The sequence below is a fragment of the Sitophilus oryzae genome, unplaced genomic scaffold (assembly GCF_002938485.1).
Source record: "Sitophilus oryzae breed Bouriz unplaced genomic scaffold, Soryzae_2.0 scaffold_165_pilon_pilon, whole genome shotgun sequence".
NCBI lineage: Eukaryota > Metazoa > Arthropoda > Insecta > Coleoptera > Curculionidae > Sitophilus > Sitophilus oryzae.
In genome coordinates this window covers 182,768-205,178 of record NW_022146347.1, presented here as the reverse complement: position 1 = coordinate 205,178, position 22,411 = coordinate 182,768, and the positions used below count along the sequence as shown (strand labels likewise).

The following is a 22,411-nucleotide window of genomic DNA, read 5'->3' as shown; positions in this document are numbered from 1 at the left end:
AATTATGTCATTATTATTCTATTCCGCCAATATCAAATTTCATCTGTCAATAAAAAAAAACGTCGCATGTGAAGCGAACTTTATCTCTAAAACTCTATAGGTATACAAGGTATTTATTAAATAAAATCGAAATATTTTTACTGTTAATAGATTCACCAATTTTAAATTTCTCTTTTTAACGTCTGGTAAAATGTGAAATACTGCAAGATACGAACAAAAACATGCTATAACTTTTCAAATGAACCGGCAACACTGTAACGCTGATAATATTTTAGGTAGGTGGAGCGTGGAGCAGGTATGTAAAAATCCAAATTTTCAAAAAAATCCTATTAGCGTTACTCCATAAACGTCTAACGTACCATCGCTGTGAATCACGCTATATACCTAGGCACTTAAAATTTGTAAACTTATGTAAAATTAAAAAAGAAACAACTTTTCAAATTTAGTTTTTAGGGTTCGTACCCAAAGTTCCGTACCCAAAGGTTAATAAAAGGTTAACGTTAGTTCCGTACCCAAAGGGTATAAACGGGAACCCTATTACTCGCTGTCCGTCCGTCCGTCTGTCACAAAGGTCTATCTTATGAACCGTTATAGCTAGACAATTGAAATTTTTACAGATAATGTATCTATGTTGCCGCTATAAGAACAAATACTAAAAACAGAATTAAATAACTGTTTATAAATAAAAAAGTACTTTCACTAGACATTATCTTTTAAGTAAGAATTTTACATAGAATCTTTCAAGTCCTCGGTGGCTGCGTGGTTAAAGCGTTAGGACTTTACGCTGCTATGCCGTAGTAAGGCAGGTTCAAATCCTAGCCAAGGCGACTTTTTTTTAATCGTTTTTTTTTAATTTTTACATATTTATTTTTACTTTTTACATATTTATTAATGATTAAAAAAATTTTTAGTAATGTTTCTTCATTTTTTTTTAAATTACTTATACGCGCATTCAAAATTTCAGCTAAATCGAAAAAAAAGTTTATAATAATATAGTGTCTAATGTTGTATAGATAATGAATGGTATGGAACCCTTCGTGCGCGAGCCCGACTCGCACTTGGCCAATTTTTTTTAAAATTCGGTTTTTACGAACTTAGGACTTATTACACTGAATGTCATAGTTGACAGATACCCAGGAGCAACAGGTTAAATTTAATTATGTCATTTTTATTCTATTCCGCCAATATCAAATTTCTTCTATCAATAAAAAAACGTCCCATGTGAAGCGAACTTTATCTCTAAAACTCTATAGGTATACAAGGTATTTATTAAATAAAATCGAAATATTTTTACTATTAATAGATTCACCAATTTTAAATTTCTCTTTTTAACGTCTGGTAAAATGTGAAATACTGCAAGATACGAACAAAAACATGCTGGTAAGTATCAATACTACAAGAAATTTAAAACTGGAGCAGGCCTAACAATTATATCGACATGCTAAGAATATTTATATTATATATGCTATTATATTTAGCTATATACTTTGCTGGATATATACAACAGCTCGGTCCTTTTTTTTCCTCCTCAAAATTTCGCATATTTTGGCTATTTTATCCGAAAAATGGGCGATATTGTGAAATTCAACCATGGTTTCAAATCGCGCGCGACTTTAGCTTCAGCGCCTTCTGGCCGCGACTCTTCGAAGCTGCAACACGATTAATACGAAACAGTGTTGCCAGTTTAGTATAATTATTCTAGATTTACTACGTTTTGGATATGTTTACGTTAATTTTTGTATATTTTTGTTAATGGAACATGGGTTTTTATTTTTTTTAAATATTATCTAGAACGTTTTTATGAAATAAAGTACTTTTCATAGGTAATGATCTTATTTAGTACGTTAGATAAAATAATTCTGGCAACGCTGTCCACCGACACGCCGCCGCCGGTCGCCGCCAAAGAAAAAATCGTCGAACCGGCCGAACTTTAATTGCATTTTGTTCAATTTTGTTGCTTATTGTTGCTTATAAATTTACGTTATATCGATAATAGTGTTCTGTGTGATTTAAAAGTTAAGTATAAACAGGGGTGTTGTTTGTACTGTTACATTAGTCTTGCTTGCATGTTTTGAATTTCGAACAGGTTTAAACAAAGATATTTTGGGTTTAAAGTAGTGTTTGATCCGTAGCGTTAGGCTATTAAGCCTTGTTGTACTTGTAATTTTCGTAAGTATTCATCAATGAGATTTGTAAGTAAAAAAAATGTGTTAAAGTTAGCTTCATATTATTATTTAGTTAGGTTAAGGGTGAAGGCTTACCGGCTTAACTATCGAAAATGTTTACCAAAAACCACCCAAAAAGTAAACGCTCGCTGAGACGCATGGTTGCTAAAAAAACTCGTGAAGCAGAACTTTTGCTTACTTTTAATAGCAGTTTTGAAGAATCAGCTTCTAATTCTCCATATCTGTCATCTTCTCAACCATCGAGTAGTAATAATATTAATTTAGGCGAGGATTTAAGTCTGTTCGAAGTAAGTCCAACTATTTATTGTGCAAGAAGTGAACCTGAACCTAAACGTCCAATGCAGTCCCAGTTAACCACATTAAATACCGATCTTGCACTGGATATAAATGAGGTTATTAATAAAGCTCCTGGCCACCCGGAGCTGAGTTACAAGCAAGCTCATTTTGATTTGAGAAAATGGGCTGTTTGCAATAAAATTCCACATTGTGTTCTAAATGGTTTGCTAAAAGGCGTGCTCTGCAAAAATTTTCCCCAGGCTAGGTTTCCGTCAGATGCTAGAACTTTATTAGAGACTTCTAAAAAGCTATTCAATATAAATTTATCCCAAAATTATTGTTATTTTGGTATCGAAAAATCAATAAACTATTTATTTCGAGCTTATAATGTTGAAATTGCGGAGGGGGATGCAATTGAACTTGGTATAAATGTTGATGGTTTGCCTTTAACGAAAAGTACAGACAGTTCTTTTTGGCCAGTTTTAGGTTCCATTAAGTCATTGAAAATATTAAAAAATATTGTGTTTCTTATCGCTTTGTATTATGGAAAAGCTAAACCTAAACATCCAGATATACTTATGTCTGATTTTGTCAAAGAGTGTCAGCGACTTAATGGCAAAATTACAATACAAAACATTGAAATAGATTTCACGATATCAATGATTATCTGTGACATGCCTGCAAAATCATTCTTATTGCAAATAAAAGGCCCCACAGGATATTTTTCATGTACCCATTGCCTAATTGAAGGAGAAGCCGAAAGATATGTTTGTTTTCCCCAGGTCGATTGTCCGAAAAGGACAGATGGGTCATTTCGGCAAAAAATAAATAAAGAGCATCATATCGGAACATCATTAGTTGAAAATATTCCAAATTTTAATTTAATTGTAAATGTGCCACTCGATTACATGCATCTAGTATGTTTAGGTGTAGTAAAGAGGCTCTTAACTCATAAAAAGTATGGCTTTGTGTTCGGAAAACCACCCTATAAGTTACGTGCTTCTAGTGTCATTAGAATAAATGAAAGACTTAAAAAAATGCGTCGTTTTATACCTATTGAATTTGGTAGAAAAACCAGACCTATAACTGAAAGTAGAAGATACAAGGCAAGTGAGTTAAGAACCTTTTTAATTTATACAGGACCAGTTGTTTTAAAAAATGTTTTGCAAAAAAAAAATTATAATAATTTTGTAGTACTCTCGGTTGCAATTTCAATTTTACTTAGTGAGCATGCTTTTGATGTATCCTGGCTTAAATATGCTGAAGAACTAATTACTTGTTTTATTGATAAATCAAAATCTATTTATGATATTGGTTTTTTTTCTTTAAACGTTCATTCTTTGTCTCACTTGGTAGATTGTTGTAAAAAATTTGGTCCGCTGGACAGTTTTAGTGCATTCCCCTATGAAAATTATATGCAAAAACTACTAAGATATGTCAGAAAAGCTCATCAACCTTTACAACAAGTTATTCGTAGGGTTTCTGAAGAGAATAATTTATTAAATAGTCTTACAATAAACACCAAAAAATGTGTAAAGCCCAGTAGTTTAAATTGTGTTCAGGTTCACTCAGAAGGACCTTTAGCACCCGGTTGCAAAGGTCCACAATATAAAAAAATGGTTTGTGACTCTTTCACCATTTCATGTAATACATTTGGTAATAGGTTCGTTATGCTTAAGGATGGAAGCATTTTTGAGGTAAAAAACATATGTTATGATAATAGTAATAAGCTCAGTATTGTAGGACAACCTTATAAAAAAGTTGGTGATTTGTTTAATAAGCCATGTCATTCTTCTTTATTAAATATTTGGGTAATTAAAAAACAGGAATCCCCTTTATTAATGTTTGTTTCTGCGTCAGATATTAATTCAAAATTGTTAATTTTACCATTTAATGAAGTAGATGACAACTTTGTAACATTCCCTATAATTCATTGTATTAAAGCCTAATATACATATACAGGGTGTTCACAGTTTAATTGCTCCCCCATTAACTTCTTGTTTTTATTTGTACAGGGTATTTCAGGAGGTCTGAGCATGATTCCTTTTTATTTCAAATACGTACTCCATTTTTTATTAAATGTTTGGATTCTCCTAAGAATTCTATACTTTTTTTATACATTTTTTTATTTATTTATTAAGGTTTAAATTTTTTCCACTTTTTTACATATATCTATTTAGGCTTTAGGCATAGGGTGTGTTATATATAAAACGTACAGAATTGTAAGGAGAATCCAAAAATCTAATAAACAAATGGGGTAGGTATTTGAAAAAGAAAGTTGAAGCAATCCCAGACTTTCTGAAACACCCATTTTCGTATGTTTTACGGGGTGTCTTGCTTATGAGTTGAAATAGAGATGCGGTTTTCGCGACACCGTGCTATTTTTTTGTAAAACCAAAGTTAGCGCAAACAAAATTTTCATAGCCTCCTTCGTTTTTAAGATACAGGGCAAAATTAAAAAGTGAATGGGTGGGTCCATTTAACTGTAAACATGTACCCTGTACCTGTACCTACTTGTATAGACAAAATTTTATCCATCTGTAGTTACGTCATTTTTGCTTATCTTTGTTTAATACATTTCAAACAGGGGTGACAACAAACTTTAAATAAAAATGGGTGTCCAGTTCTTATGTGAAGTATCAGTCACTATCACACACTATCAATCAGAAACATTGATTTTTTAAAATTTAAGCCAAACGTTTTTTCTCATCTGAATGACTTCATTACAGATGGGTAAAATTTTAAGATTTTTTCTAATCACGTATACCTAAATGCTGAATGTTTATTTTTATTTTGACAAAAATAAAACAACAGGAATATTAAGGTACTCCTGATGTGTCTTTTTTTGATACCGCCTTTATTGGCATCGGTTTAATTTAACTTTAAAAGTAGGTACTGTACATTATACCCTCAACCTTACCGTCCAATCATACTCGTACTGTACTGTATTACATAGGTAGTCTAGCTATATATCTAGGAGATCATGACAAATAAGTTTGTTTTAAATGGTATTTGTTGTCCGCAAATTCGAGTGTATATTAGATGTGTTTAAAATTGTACTTAAATTTATTTTTATTTTTGGTGCAATAATTGTGACCTCACTTGTGACCTTGCTTATTTTAATTTTAATAGACTTAGTTGACCCCATATAAAAATGCAACCTTGGGTTGTTATTGCGTTTGATGAGGAAGACTCAGTTGCCGTTGTCCCAAACACGTGGTTGTTCCAAGCTGAAAACAGCAAGGACATGTGTAAATGGCCTCCAAACAGCAGAAATGCAACAGGATACGTCAAAAGAAGAGACAAACCTGGACCGGATTGGCAACACTACCCAATTACAATATTGGGAGATTATGGTAAGTGTTCTGATATTGTTCTTTTATTTTAAATCAATTTTTACGTCTTGGATCATACTTAGTTAAATATTTTTAGCCTCCTATGATATTGCCCTAAGAAAAGCTCAGAAGGCAGAAGAAACATCTGAGCTTTCTTCAAATAATGATACAATAAAAAGGAAGAGGACAAAAAATTTAAAATATGTACCGTGTACTTCTTCCAGTGAATCTGAAAAAGAAGAAGCAGATTCGGAAACCGAATACCCAAAAACCCCTAAGATTAGACACACCGAAATGAGTAAAAGAAGGGAGGCGAGGGAAAGTGAAAATGTAGGTACTTATAAAATGACTAACTAAAATTTTTCTTTTATTAATGCTTAATATTAATCTTAAAATTGTTTAGATATTATCACAAATGGGCAGTAAGTGTAGAAGTCTTCAGGTAGCAACTCCAAAAAATTCACCAACTACATCCTTCTTAAGCCCCTCGCCCCAACCGCAATGCCAGTTCCCAAAGCCACTTGAAAGGGATAATGCACCATCTGAAAAAGGTTGTTTTGTGTATCTTTACATTAATATTAAAATAATATAGTGACTTTTGGTTTATAGAATTTCGAAAACAAGTATTAACCAAACTTAGTATTATAATGGCCAAACTGGGAAGGCAGGACGAGCAGCTGGACAATATAGAGGCTTTATTAGCAATTAGACCAAATGACATGGATCTTTATTCCAATACAGGAATAGAAAAGATCCCTGTTAGTAACGAAGATGAGTTGGCTCTTCTGGAACAATTTATTACTGAACCATTAAACTTCAAGGCACTGGTAAGAAATATGTCTTTATTATCATCTGCATGTCATTGTTATCTGTTGTTTTTATTATTTTTGGAATTTTAACAGCACATTTTTTTAAGGCTAAAGAGCTTAGTCGATTAGGGGGAAACATGGTTCCTGAAATTACCAGAAAAATAATGTACCGGATAATGACAAATGAATTTGCTCAACTGTACAGTTGGGAGGGCGGAAAGGGCAAAAGAAAGTTTGTTAACCTCACCCTGTCTAAAGTTGTAATTGGTGAGTATAATGATAAATATGTAATAATGTGTATGTAATGTAATACGTATGTAAATGTCTAAAGTGCCCAACTCTTATAGCTTTTCACATTATAGTTCTAAATTTAAGAACTTTGCCCACAAAAAATTGTTGACATATTCCTTTAGTTTAATTATTTGAAAGCAACGACGGTTTCAAAAACGCATGTTTATTCTAACTTTTTAGATGCAGTGAGATGCAATAAACGAACAGCAAATGCGTGCGAGGACGAAGTAATATTAGAAATAAAAAGATGGCTTGTTAAAGCCAAGGAAAGGATTTCAAACAAAAATAAAAGAAGGGAAAGGTAAGTGTATTATTTTTATTTTCCTTTTACGAGACGATATAGGTATACTTTTTTAGATTGGCTGAGAATCAGGAGGAGCAACTCGGACGTTAACGGAGGAGCAACTAAACGTTATAATATTTAAATTCTTGTTAATTTTTCAAATAAATGTTTTTGTAAGTATATGATTTCCTATTATTTAAAATTTCCATTGGATACCTAGAAAAATGTAGTATATTTCGTTCAGCACAGGTAGACAGTTTCTTTACACATCTATTTGGATATTTTAGAGAAAGATGTCATGATGTGACATAACTGTCTACCTGTGCTGAACAAAATTTACCTCCCTAATTTTTTAAAGTATGTTCACAGAATATGCTATACGTATAAAAACAAGGATATTCTCAGCATATTTTAAAATATTCCTAGAACATTCTTAAGCCAAGTGCATAGCACATGCTTTTTGCGGCCAAAAGGTTATGCTGAGCACATCCCCAGAATATATAAGTGTAATTCTTAGCACATGCTCAGAACATATTTCCAATATTCTTATACCAAAAAAGTGTATTCTAAGCACCTGCTAGGTATATTATTTTGCTATGTGGGAAGGTATTTATTAAATAAAATCGAAATATTTTTACTATTAATAGATTCACCAATTTTAAATTTCTCTTTTTAACGTCTGGTAAAATGTGAAATACTGCAAGATACGAACAAAAACATGCTGGTAAGTATCAATACTACAAGAAATTTAAAACTGGAGCAGGCCTAACAATTATATCGACACGACGGGCATTTTTTCGGACATTACAGGTGTGAAGTTATTATACAAACCAGAAACCTACTTAAAATAATAATAGGTATTGCTCATCACCTCGTTTCCTTCAAACCGTGCGCGTTCTTTTATTTGGGCAATTTCAAAAACCGCACAAAAATTACACGTTATGTCGCGGTACATGTTCTATAATTTCAATAAAAATTACCCCAAAAGAATTTCACCCAAATTACATGGCAGAAAAGTCAAAAATTGGCTTAACGAATCACTTAGTATTACCATTTTTTCGAACCCTCTATATTTGTTGCTTTTAAAAATAAACACCAGGTATTTTTCTCACGATTCTAAAATTATTTTTTATAAAATATAAAATGGTTTCAGCTCAGAAAAATCGTAAAATGTCCTCACTAAAATCTGAACATGGATTAGAGGATAAATAATAAAAACCTAATTGTATTGTAGCGCCATGAAAAATTATATTACAAAAACAACTTAAATCTAATATTATCTGAATACAGTATACATTCGGATAACGCCTTTTAAGCCGACAGTAACATATGGTCCAAAAAGTTTTATTTACCACGAATAACATGTGTTTAAACATTGCGTAGGTTCAAGTCTTTATTGCTGGCCGATAAAAAAACGCCCAAAAAGTCATAATTTTTATCCGAAGAGTTTAAGGTTTATCTGATTTATCTTGCGTCGTTTTGTTTAGATTTTAAATTGTTATAAAAGATAGAGATAACGTTCGAGGTGCGCCAAGTGTCAGATAAGCATCAAAAAGTGTTTAGAATTAAAAATAACTATAATTTTTATGGTTTATTTATCAGTGGGTCTATGAAAAGTTATCTATAGTTTATTTCAAGATTAATAAACATTAACTTCTACATTTTTTGAGTATAATTATTAAAATTATTACAGGAGATGTAAAATATTTATCAAATAGGACTTTGCTCTACGACAATGCATAAAATACCATATGATCGAAAAAAAAACGGCGTCAAAGACGGCTGAGGAATAACAATCGTTGATAATTTTGACGAGGTCAAGCTCTAGACGTCATTTAGCCCGTACTCTTCTTTACTTTTTAATGGCACTTATAGCCAGTTGCCCTTAAGGAGGTTGTAATTTACTGTTATTTGAGTAAAAAGGATTTTTAAATTGTGTAAAGTAGAGAAAGATACGTCAAAATATATTTCAATACCGTTTGATGATGCATAATGGTGCATGTGTTGGTTTAAAAAGAATGTTTAAAAGAGTGTCAATAATAAACTTGTGTATAGTGCTAATAATAAGTTACAACAACCATTAAGTTATCCTAAAGATAATACACCTCGACTGGAAAGGTCTGGTATTATATGGATTTCATGTAAAGATATTGCAGCAAAATAAAACACTAAATCACCACAATACACTAAAACACTTTTACTTTTACACAGTGTAAATTATGAGCCAAAATTCGCTGGAGTACTCGATAATTGAAATAACCGACATCGCTCAATTATGAACGAGCGATGCAAATGACGAGTACCAAGCGACGAACGCAAGCGATCCTAGAATGAAATAAATTGAAATCCGATTTTAATGTGACATACTCGATAAAAAGCCGAGCGAATTTTCTACATACATTGCAGGTAGCAAATCCATACGACGCCGTATATACCGGGTGCGTCGCAAAAGTGGCTCACCCCTATTACTTTTTTATTTTTTTTAGATAAAAAAATGAAATTTGGTATGTTAATATATGACATAAATTAGGATTGATTGACGTATTCAATTGTTTTCTGTCACTTCCTGTTTCACCGAAAATGACTTTTCTTTTACTTTATTCGATAGAAAATGACATTCTAAATAGACTGACGTATCATATGTCAACTTTTGACATATTCGCTTAAAAACAAATTGTATTTTGAATTTCAATATAGAGTGCCATGGCTGTGTTAAAAACACTAATTTTTAATCAAGAAGCCTTGGAAAAATAGATTTGATCGTCTAATGTTTTTAGTGTCTTGCCCTGGTCGGTTAAAAGATGCCCAAATCGTATTTTTGATCATATCTCAATTTTTTTCAATTGGAACGAGGGTGGCTCATTAGCATATTTCGAAAAAGAATTTTTTTACGAATAATTTGATACCAAACACTTGGTACTTCGAGTCAAATTGTCGTTATATGAACCGCATGTTACAATTTCAAATAAACCATATGCGAAAATGTCAAAAGTTGCCATGTAATATGTCATTCTATTCAAAGTGTCATTTTCTACCGAATAAAGTAAAAAAATACTGAGGGTGCGATTTAAAAATCAAAAGTTGTAGTCATTTCCGGTGCAACCGAATTGAGTATGTCAATCAATCCTAATTAATGTAATATACTAACATACCAAATCTCGTTGTTTTATCTGAAAAAATAAAAAAGTTATAGGGGGTGAGCCACTTTTGAGACGCACCCGGTATATTTATCTTTTGCGTATCTGAGGGACAAAATTTTACGACCTACATCGACGATACTTCGAAATAAACTGAATCAGGCGATCAAGCGAATCGCTCGCCGCTTACTGCTTGCCGTTCATTACCGAAAGGATATGTGCCCTGCGCACGCAGCTTAGCGCTTCGCGTTAACGAGTACTTACAACATGCGACGGACAAAAAACCGTATTTTTAAATACGAGCGACATTTCGCTCGAGTGATCACTCGGTTATTGCAATCGCTTGATACTCGAGTACCCGATTATTGAAATTAATCGGTTTTTCCCATCACTAGTTATGACTCACTTGGGTCAACTGAGTGCCTATATTAATACCCAATTTGTAGATATTAGTTTAGTTGTAAATAATCTGCTGATGATACTAACATGGTTAGCAAAACGCGCGTCCAGTGGAAAAGTGAATTGTTTTGGTGTATTGTGATGAATTAGTGTTGTATTTCAACATTTTTACTGATGCTTGACAATTTTTTTATTGGTCGCAAGTAACTGTTAGTTAGACTGTTAATTTGTATTCTGTTATTTCTGCACCTATTTTATGACTTAAGGAGACTTAATAACTTTAAACACATAAAGAAGTTCGTACTCGGTCTACAGGTAGGTAGACACATCGGAGGTACGTATAGCAATGAGAAAAACAAATTAGCTTTGTAATCAAAGCTGGTGCTTATTATAACCAGCCGGTACTATAACTTTGATTAGTTGCGGCTGTAAAATATGATGCGCAAAGAAAGACGGCTCGCAATATTATTGACGAATGACTTTACATGATTCTGCATCATTCTTACGCCATTGTAAGATGTAATCAGCCGTATATTTAATATTACGTTGTAAAAAAGCAACTTCTTCTTTTCATTTTTATTTCGTACCAAGAACATAAGTGTATAATAATATTGTAATTATCGTAGTAAGTGTAGAAATTAAAAAATTAATTGATATTTATACCAGTATCTTCAATAAGCTGCGCGCGAAAGAAATCAAGTAGTTTTTAAAATGTTTTTGAACTTCAATTATGATTATTGATAAAATGATTTATTATTGATATGATGATTATTGACAAAAATAGTATAGTGTATATCTAGGAGAAAAAGTAAAATATTTTAGGACGATCGCGAAATCATAGAAAGTAGAGTAAAGTAAAGATTTCAGTTAACGTGTCCTTTTTGCTGCCAGGGCTAATCTGGACGGGGCCTACTTTGTTTACTCGGAATCCGAACCGCGGTCCTCGGTCATATCATGGTCAATGGCCTACCGACTTAGGAAGTGTCTAAATCAACTCTTACTAACGAGATATCCGATCTCATCCGGCCTCGAACCGGCGTGAATGAGCAGTGTGTATCAATAGATTTTACACTTTTCCCTTGGACAACAGCACGATACAGAGTTTTGAACCGGTCACCCGTCCATCCACCAGTATCGCCTTACGTCGCTTAACTTCGGTGTTCTAATGGGAACCGGTGTTTCAACGTAGCTTGGCCTTTGCTCGCAATCATAGAAATTGGTTTGTTTTGGATTGATTTGGTTTGGTTACGTCACCAATCAAAAGTCCGAAAATGTTCTGTTCTTTCTTTCAAGGGCAGTTGAAAAGTATTAAGTATACTCTTTTGCCTTTGTGGGCAGTACTAAGATTTGTACTGCGTAAAGGTACGTCCATAGTGCACCGGATTTCTGGTGGCCGGCTTATTTCGCGGCAGGTCGCTTTGTGAACCTGCGCTATTGAAGCAGTGGCCATTCACAACCTCTTGCAGGAAGCTGGAATGTCATTCTCCACGGAGCTATCCTGTGGGGATCTATTATGTCTTTTTATTAGCTAGTAATAATGTTCATATTACACTGATACAAGAAAGTACTACTCGCGTTCATGAAATTAATCGGTCTCATTTTAAATTTGGTAAATATCATACGTTATATCCACAACTCACAGTTCACCCTCAAAAATTTTACGAATATTTCCGAAATTGAAAACCGTTTAACTAAAAATGTTGCAATTTTCAGTAGATGTACACAAGATGGTTATGATTAAAATCAATTAATTTTAATAATTTTGTAAGTAAATAGCTTATGCTAAATGTGCTAAAGCATAACCTTTATTGGAAGTTAAGAAATGAACCGAGTAGGATAGATTATGTTTGGGAGAGCGAGGGAGTTGAATTGGTTTCACAAGGGGCTGTGATAAAACTGTTGAGCGGATGAAGCGGGCAAGCAACAAAAAGAAATAATAATTCATTTCGGCAAAAGGGGGTAAAAGCGGTGTAAGCCGGTTGAAGCTAGCTGACTGGCGCATTATGGCCACGCGCATATTGTTGTTCCTCTACTTTTCACCGCTAGTCTGCGGTGATAAAGCGAGAAGCGGGAAGCCAGTTCACTATGGACGTACCCGAAGTTGCAAACGATATCAGATTTGTATTATTCTTTTTTAGTCGAAGACAAAACTTTAAGCATTTTATCAGTTACTACACTTCCGTTTTGGCATTGATTAAATACTTAATTTTGTTGGTAAAATACAGTATGACTGAAAAAACGGCGTCAAAGAGGGCTGGGGAACAATAATTGATGATAATTTCGAGGTCAATCTCTAGACGTCATTTACTAAAAACTGAAAAAAAACTTAAAAATATTATTTTCAAAAAAAAATATTTTCTTTCGAATTTAAGGAATTTTTACTCAATATAAAAATAATTACAACCTTCTTAAGCCAAAAAAATAAGAAAAAGTACGGGCCAAATAAGTGCAGTCTAGGGCTTGACCTCGCCAAAATTATCGGCGATTGTCATTCTCCAGCCGTCTTTAAAGCCGTTTTTTTTCATCGTATTGTATGATATTGCACGTTACATACCTACCGATATTTCTAAACTAATTTACCGATTGCATATACATTAGTATGAAATTTTATGTTCCTAAGGCTCACGTAATCATAACAAAATAAGACAAAATAATTCACAATGCACATCCACGAGTGCATTGTAAACGAAAAAAACTATATATTAATACAAGGTGTTCTAATCAAGGGAAACACCTAGTACCATATAAAAAAACTTAAATTATAGCTTTATAGCTCTATAATGACTACAAAACTCATTTTCTTTAAATCACAAATTATTTAGCTATAAAACTCCGTGTTAAATGACGTGAATAAGCATATAGGTATATAGTAGTAGTGGGAACTTTCGAATGAATACTATCGAAACATTCGATAGTTGCAATTCATTCGAATAATTCGATAGCTAGTAAAAACCATTCGTTGAAAACTATTCGAATAAAAATTATCGAATAGATGCGTCATCTGCCTTGAAATATTGTATTCTAGTAATTCGGCAGCAAAAACCATTCATTTATAAAATTCATTCATTTATGAAATTCATTTATTCGTCAGGATCGATTATAATAAAATATTAACTGGATTTTAGTTGTCGCCCGGCGACGTAGGTTTCTTTCCGAGATACCCGACAGCGGTCGGTGGCAATGCTAGAAAGAAGCCGGCATCTTTGATTTTTTGCGGAGTCATATAAAGATAAGGACACATTATTTTTTTTATTGGGGTGCTAGTATTTACACAGAAAATACATTATGAAGGGCGCTGTTGCCATATATTGGTATTAGTTGATATTAGCAAAGAATATTATTGTTTGGCTTTAGTTAGTTAGGGATAGAATGTCTATATATTTTGCATTTTTTTTATTAATATTCTGTTGTTACACTGCAATAATACTTGTTATTTTGGATGTAGGAAAATGATTTTTAATGTTTTTAAGCAAAGACTGGTTTAATAAAAATAATAATAACAGTAATAATTTGTTATACCTATTAACAACAAAATTTAATATAATTTAATATAAACATTTTTTCTACGTAGTAGCAAAATATAAACAACAAATTAGATGTAAAAATTATTTATATTAGATCCTATTTAAAAAAATTCACAGTCCTTTACAAAGATGCAACCGGGGGGGCATTGAAAATGATGAATAAAAACGTAAAAATATGATTAGTGTTAATATGAGTGTATTACATACATATGTTTAAATAACGAACTTAAAAAAAACAACAGATTTAAAGATTCACTGAAAAAGTAGTAATGTTAATATTAAATAAAACCTTATCAATAATAATTATGCGATCGCACCTATCCGTAAAACAAGCAAGCAAAGAAACCTCAAAAAAAAACAAAATAACATACAAAACATCAGGTTAACGTGATGACAGATCATGATCAATGACAGATAAAGAATTCTTACGGAAAGTTACACTTTACGATATAATTTTTTAGCTGTTAAAGGCAAACCCCATTTAAACACAAAACTTTTTAATACCTACTACTGTATCTAAAAGACTTTTTTTTAAATTACTAAATTCTTAGCCACGCTTCTGTTTTCTTGGCTGTTGTGCGTCACGTCACAGATTAACAGGCCCACGTTTGCACCACAAGGCGATGCTGCAGACCACTAGGTAGACCGGTCGTAGAAATTTATGTTATACAACTTGTAGTCAATCTACACAAATATTATCAAAAACTTTTTTTTCTTTTAAAATGTGTTCAGATTTTGTAAAAAGGATAAGTCAAAATCGCAAAACTTAAATTTGATATGAGTTTCTTAGTTTTTAACTAATATAGTGGCGAATTACAAAAATTCCGTTTCAATGAAAATTAATGAGTTAAATAAAATAATTTAATAAATTACTAGCTTTTTCTACGAGCGACTACGTTCGCGTTACACCTCGAATCGTTCATGCATTGATTTAAATGATTTTTTACTTCTTTATAGAGAGCTAGTGAGCATAGATGTTTTTTATTTTTCATCTTTTTTTTTATTTATTAAGAGCACTAATACTCTCTTATTACTTTTTATTCTTTGAAGGATAATTGAGGAAGATATATTTCGTTATGATGTCACTAAATAAACCCTTGTATAAAATTTTATACTGTCTGGTTTATAATGTTATAGTATTGCATTTTCGTACACTTTCATTCCCTATTCTACTCCCTAAGGGTATAAATTTCATAAATTCGCTTTACCTTTGTGCCAATTTTTATGTCTATAATCCAGAGGTCACCAAGTTTTATATAAATTTTTACTAACATTACCCATTTGGTTGATGAATTTCAAAAATTTCTTCTAATTCTTTTTGTAGGATTTCATTCTTCTAGACCAGATAGTAAGGAATTTTCATACAACAAATTGTTCGACATAATTTTACTCTCTAAGAGGATGAATTTCCTAAAATCGCTTTGTGTAGCTAATTCACTAATGTCGTTTAAACGAACCTTTGTGCTAATATTTATGTATCTAAAGCTGGCGGCATGAACTCACTCTAAAATATCTAAAAACGTAATATATAATCTAACTGACACACCACTGACAATGACAAATAATTTATTTCTGGAGGTATTGTGTGTAGGTGTTTTTCAGGTATGTTTTAGTATTTAGTCGTTTTACACAAAGAAATAGCCATTAAGCACTATAAAAATACTTCATAACAAATCAACATACTACATTGATAATGTAGATTTAATTTCATTTAAAAAAAGAATCATCAAGATTGGTAAAGCGGTTTGGGCGGGATGGATGCAACAAAAAAACCCTTTGAGCTTTTATATATATATGGATTAATTATTTTTCCAACATATTTTACTTTGCAAATTTTTATAAATATTTAGACTCGCCAATATCGTACTCCACCGTGTCCAGCCTGTTTAGCCAAAGGTAGGCCAATTCCTCTTCGGCGGCGTCGTGACCCTGGCCGAAGGAAGAGAAAACGCTCATCCGCGCATAGGAATAAGTTGACTGCGTAGCGTATTGCGTATTAATCGATTCTGAAACTTTCTATCTCGTGTATACATGTTACGCAAGTTTATTATTTTAATCTCGAATTTAATAGATAAATGTGTGAAATGCCACCTGAATATCTTCCGCCATGACATGTTTTTACTTTTTGTTATGGTAAAGTGATTTGTATAAACTTTATTCAATAACGTATATTTTCCTCCATTTGTGATTTTTTTAATTTTAAGCGAAAATAAGTATAACATTTTAGGAAAAAGAAACATTGTAATATTTAAAAGAATAAGAAGAAATTAGTCTTATTTTGAAAGGAAAATATAGAAAAAACTCTTTCTATAGAAAAAGTCTTTATACTAACCAGAATCCGGTGACATATACGCGGTCTCACCGGAAACATTACTTATTACTTCGCATAACATGAAGAATATCTACTTTTAATAATGAACACTTCAGAAATACACCAGTAAAAACATTTATTATTTGAGATTAAAACTCGAATTAAATTATAAATATTAGTTACCTATGTTGTTATAGCTTTTATAGGCCTGTTTAACGACTTAATAAGTTACCTAGCGAAAAAATCTGTGCGCGTACCTAATTAATACTACTGTCAGCTAGTTCAGCTACTGTCTAGGTAGAATATACCTAGAGTACCTACACCTACCTATGATGTAGGTAGATTAAAGCTTATTTTGACGTTACCTCTCACTTCGGTGTCACAAGCTGAATTTTTCAGGGATGGAAGTACAGTACATGATATGGGGACCCTTATTCCGAAAGTAGTACAAAATTAGACCGGGTAAAAGGGCACTATCATCAAAAATCGATATATTAATACCACCGTATAGAGAAAACAAATACTTATTTTTTGATCCAGTACACAATAAAGTCTTCGTAGGGAGTAATTTTTTATAATTATTTACAAAAAAACATTTCCATTAGCGCTTATGACCAAAAAAAACTTTAAACATGAATAATCATTTCAATCATGCGAAAATTTGGTTTAAAAATAGATTTTTTTTAATATAACTTTCATTTAACGAAAAACGAAGGCCTAAATGAAAAAAAGAAACAATTTAAAAGATTCGCTTATGTTTTGACAAGGTATCAAAGCAAACCCCATATTTTTTGCTTTTAAACTAATAAAGATATATCAATAAACAATTAGAGATGTAATGGTTTTTGCGCGCGCTGGCGGACTGCCGCCGCTGCGCCGAGATTTCCTATACCCTTGTATATATGACGTCATGGTGTGGCAAATGTAGCATTTTAATTCGATTTGGGCTCCCTTATATAGGATAACAGAAACATTTTCAATGTTAATAATATAGTCTTTAAATTTTTTGGCAACGTTGGTTTATTAAATAATAATAATTACAGAACTAATTTGTTATATTAACAACAAACTTTAAAATCATGAAATATAAACATTTATTAATTTTCTAAGCATGTAGTGTAATGGAAGGAAAATATAAATAAAAAATTAGAAATCAAAATTATTTATATTAGGTACTTTATATTACTATTTAAAAATAATATTTACTTTTACTGGCATTTACTTTAAAAAATAAATGAAATATTTCTTCGCAAAAAACTACATGTAAGACAATTAACATAAACAAAATACAAACATCGTTAACTTTTTTTTAAATTGGCACGTGTAGAACTTTCAATTTAATTTTCTCACCCCATAGTTTGAGTTCGATAACCCCATATACTTAACGACATTACTTAAATATGATTATTAAGTTCAACTAATTCGTATTATTAAAACATCTAAAATACAAATATGTATTTTTAAAATTAATTCTAAGTTCATCTCATCTCTCTTAAAAATTGCTACTTCTCAAAATTTCCCATTAAAAAATAGACCATATATACCATATAAAATAAAATAATTGAAAGATCGGGCTACGGAAAATCACACAAATTTTCGGAAAAATTTTGACACCTGCACACGCACACAATCATCAATTAAAAAAAAATACTATTTTAGTATTTTAAGTATTTTAATAAACGCAAAAATAGCACAGTATTTATAAGGTGAAGTTATAAAAATTTGGAAGAACTAATAATGCACTGACCTTTGGCACTGACGCACACAAAAATGAAACGAATACTAAATTTCATTTATCAAAAGCATTCGATAGTCGTGGCTCAACGATAACCATTTAGTTGCACGGCGAGGTTGTCACATATGCTTTAGTATACAAATGAATGAATGATTTTATTCGAATAAAACCATTCGATAGTTGAAATCATTCATTCAGTAACCATTCGATAGTCTAATTCATTCGATAGTTCCCATCGCTAGTATATAGGTATACAGGGTTGTTCACCATAGACGACACGGAGTATTGTAGCTAAACGATTAGATTTTTACAAATTGTAAGTTTTGGGTTCGTTGAAGGACTATTAGAGCTACAATTTAAAAATATTTTTACAAGATACAGAGTGTCCCAAATAAATAAAAAATATCAAAGTTGTATTTTAAATGGAACACCCTGTATATTATTACATTTTTAGTTTCTACGATTAAAATAAAGGTAAATTTGATAAAGGTTTATTACACTTAAACCTTACCGTTTTTGTAATATTTTCAATTTTGTGAAATTGCAGTAAAAATTTTAAGGCTTCATTTCTCCAAGGGTATTGTGTTGCAATAATAAAAATTATACTACCTTATACAGAGTGTCTAAAATTTTATTTTAAATAATTACTAGCTTTAAACGGCAATAACTTGTTTAATTTAAATAGAACATCCTGTATATTTTACGAGAATCAGATGCACAATTTAATTGTCTATCAAATTATATTATATGATTTTTTACCTATAGCTTCAAGTTTCCGTAGAAAATGCATTTTCTTGTAATTTTAATTCATTTATCAATATACCAATGGAATACTGACATTTTAGATTATTTTTAGAGATGTACCAAATTTTTAAAGAGTACAGATACTAATATTGTCGATATAGTTTTTTTATTTCATTAAAAAATAAAAAAAACTGTTTAAATATTTGTTAAAGAGGACCAATTAATATGATTCGAGTATTCAAACTACATTAATTGACTGTTTGCGTTGATTAATAATAATTGCTCCAAAAACTAAAAAACTAAATTTTTTATGTGTATTAGACAGTGTGGTAAAAAGTAACACCTTAAAAATGATATTTCGTTTTTTGACAAATGCTTATTTGTAACAACAGAGATATTCATTTTTATAACTTATTATTATATTGATTTCTGATTCAAATCCACATTTATTTAGAACAATTTTTTCACGAACATAATTAAGTATGTAATTAATTAGTATTTGGGCGGAAATAATGGTGGTATATTTAATTAATGGTATACTCTTTTATGAAGATTTAAATAGTTTTCTTTTTGCATACAAATGGGCTAGTAATATTACCATTTTGCTAAAAACAATAATATTACTAGCCTGTACATTTTGTACATTTGTTGCTTTAAAAACAATCTAAAATGTCAATATTCCATGGGTATATTGATAAATGAGGTCTAAATTATAAAAAAATGCATTTTCTACGAAAACTTGAAAGGATAGGTAAAAATGTGGTATAATACAATTTGATAGACAATTAAATTATGCATCTGATTCTCCTAAAATATACAGGGCGTTCCATTTCAATTAAACAAGTTATTGCCGTTTAAAGCTAGTAATTATTTAAAATAAAATTTTAGACACTCTGTATAAGGTAGTATAATTTTTATTATTGCAACACAATAACTGATCAATAAATAAACTTCAGTAAATATTTATTTTCACAAAATTGAAAATATTTCAAAAACGGTAAGGTTTAAGTGTGATAAACCTTAATAAAATTTACCTTTATTTCAATCGTAGAATCTAAAAATAAAATAATATACAGGGTGTTCCATTTAAAAAAATACAACTATAGCATTTTTTACTTATTTTGGACACTTATTATTTCTAATTTGTAGCTCTAATAGTCCTTCAACGAACCCAAAACCTAAAATTTGTAAAAATCTGATCGTTTAGCTACAATACTCCGTGTCGTATGTGGTGAACAACCCTGTATAGGTATAAATTCTAACCATTACAAAACAAATTCACAAAATTCTTAAAATATATGGAAAATCCATTATCTCGCTTAATGTTTGTTCTATCTATCTATCTATTGAACGAAAACGAATCTTTATAGAAAGTAATAATAATCGATTTCATTCCAGATATCGACACGGTGCCATACAAAATTAAATTGTTATAGCATGAACTAATCGACAGGTAGTTCTCTATTACCGGGGGCAGGATTGTAAAAAGCAAAAAACACGATTCTGTTTGGATTTACTAGGTTTTTTATATATTCTGTTTGAAAGAGCAATTGATAGTAATGGAGATAATAGTATTAATAAGTAATCATTACAAATCCTATTAAATAAATCATACTAATAATTATACTGTATTACTAAAAATATATTGTCTAAACCTCTGATTTTTTCAAAGTCATCCAAGACAAATCTCTTATAAAAAATTCTAGTACAATCTCTCAAATAGTGCGGTTCGGATTAGGCGATAAAATGAAGGTCCTCTGTAAGACATTAATGACACAATTACAAGGACAGGTTTGGAGGTCGCCTACGCTCTGTCTCTGTAGTAGAGCATGGCATTACAAGAAGAAGATGCATATATCTATGGCATCAGTGATATAATTCTACTAAATAAATACAACGTATCTCATGAATATTTATTGACGAAATCTAGATTTCTGCTGTTTACATTTTTAAATGTAGATACTTTTATGTTCTTCTATTCTACCTCGTATTCTACTATTTGATAGCCCAATAAATTCATTCACACAAAGCTTGTCACAATCAGATGTTGTTTTTATAGATAACATTTTTGGTTTCTTCTTCGTTATTTTTGCGTGGGGTATTAAGTATAGAATGCGACTTTTAAATTATTAAAGTAATTTGTTATTGCTTTCTTATTCCTTTCAGTTTTATGAATTTGAAGATCACTAACAATAAGAACATATTTCTTTTTAAAGTATTCATTTGTTATACACTCAAATGCTGCGTGTATAGACTTTGAGAAGGCTTTCGACTCGATATATCCTAAGAATTAATGCAATTTAAGTTAGGCAATTTAAGCCATTAGTTTTTATTAAGGCTTTTAATTAAGGCAATAATAGAAGCCCTAGCGAAACAAGGTATTAACAGGCCTTATACAAAAACTCTCGCCAATATATACAAAGAAGCCAAAGCAAGAGTAATGATATATAAAACAACCCCAGAGTTCCCAACTGTGCAGAAGGATGTGTGGAAAAAACTGGGGACTTAACCCTAAAATGACTCGGTGGCGTGGTGGACAAATACATCGCAAGTGGGTGCGGTAAGGCTGTTAAGTTCCACACAAAGGCTTGCGTGCCTGTGTGTAACTGGGGCCATAAAAACCACTCCTACATGGAAGTCTTGTTGAACTTACCACCACTTCATATTTTCATACAAGGCAAAGCCAGATCTGTCATGCACCGGTTAATTCATAAGCCAAACGCATAGTGCTGCTAACCAGAAGCTAATCGAAGAGCTAAAAGCAGACAAAGTATTGGGATTACCAATTGATGCAACAGCTACTAGGTATAGCTTCAACAACAAATTTAATATAACCATACCAGGAAGGGAAGACTGGAGTAAAGGTGTACCCATTCAAGCTGAGGCAACCTGGTATACAGACGGCTTAAAAACGTCAGAAGGCGTAGGAGCTGGGATAGTAGGGCCGAAATAAGGGAGATCCTTCCACGTAAGCCTATCCAAGGATGTCACAATTTTCCAGGCAGAAATAACGGCAATCCACTATTGTGTAAAAGAAATAATAAGGCAACAAAGAACAAATCGTTCTGTGGCCATCTTCACAGACAGCCAAGCGGCGCTAAAGGCACTCAGCTCCGCGGAGGTCAATTCTAGACTAGTGTGGGACTGTGTGCGTGCCCTGAATACTTTGGGCGAACGTAGCACTGTTACATTGGCCTGGGTGCCAGGGCACGAGGGTCACAAGAGTAACGAAATGGCAGATGAAAGGGCCATGCAAGGCTCATCAATGCCATTCATAGGCCCAGAAGCCTTCTGCGGCGTTGCAAAGGCGGTCACGAGAATGGTCACGGAACGATGGGTGGCCAACAAATCTCTATAATGGTGGAGAAACTTACCAGGGCA

The 22,411-nt window shown here is 32.0% G+C and overlaps 2 protein-coding genes across 3 annotated transcripts in view; one reads left to right on the top strand and one right to left on the bottom strand.

The window, feature by feature from the left end:
* Positions 1-22,411, bottom strand: part of LOC115880875 (ras-related and estrogen-regulated growth inhibitor-like) — a 404,377-nt gene that overhangs the window by 251,603 nt on the left and 130,363 nt on the right. The gene's annotated exons all lie outside the window — the stretch shown is intronic.
* On the top strand, positions 1,484-7,778 carry LOC115880874. 2 transcript variants are annotated; one of them, XM_030898197.1, is made up of 8 exons: positions 1,484-2,016; positions 5,595-5,818; positions 5,895-6,127; positions 6,201-6,348; positions 6,407-6,624; positions 6,714-6,873; positions 7,078-7,198; positions 7,255-7,778. In XM_030898197.1, the coding sequence occupies exons 2-8, from the start codon at positions 5,617-5,619 to the stop codon at positions 7,289-7,291; spliced, it is 1,119 nt and encodes a 372-aa protein (XP_030754057.1). In that variant the 5' UTR covers positions 1,484-2,016; positions 5,595-5,616; the 3' UTR covers positions 7,292-7,778. The 2 variants fall into 2 exon arrangements, with proteins under 2 accessions (XP_030754057.1, XP_030754058.1); XM_030898198.1 differs by having other exon boundaries at positions 1,484-2,169.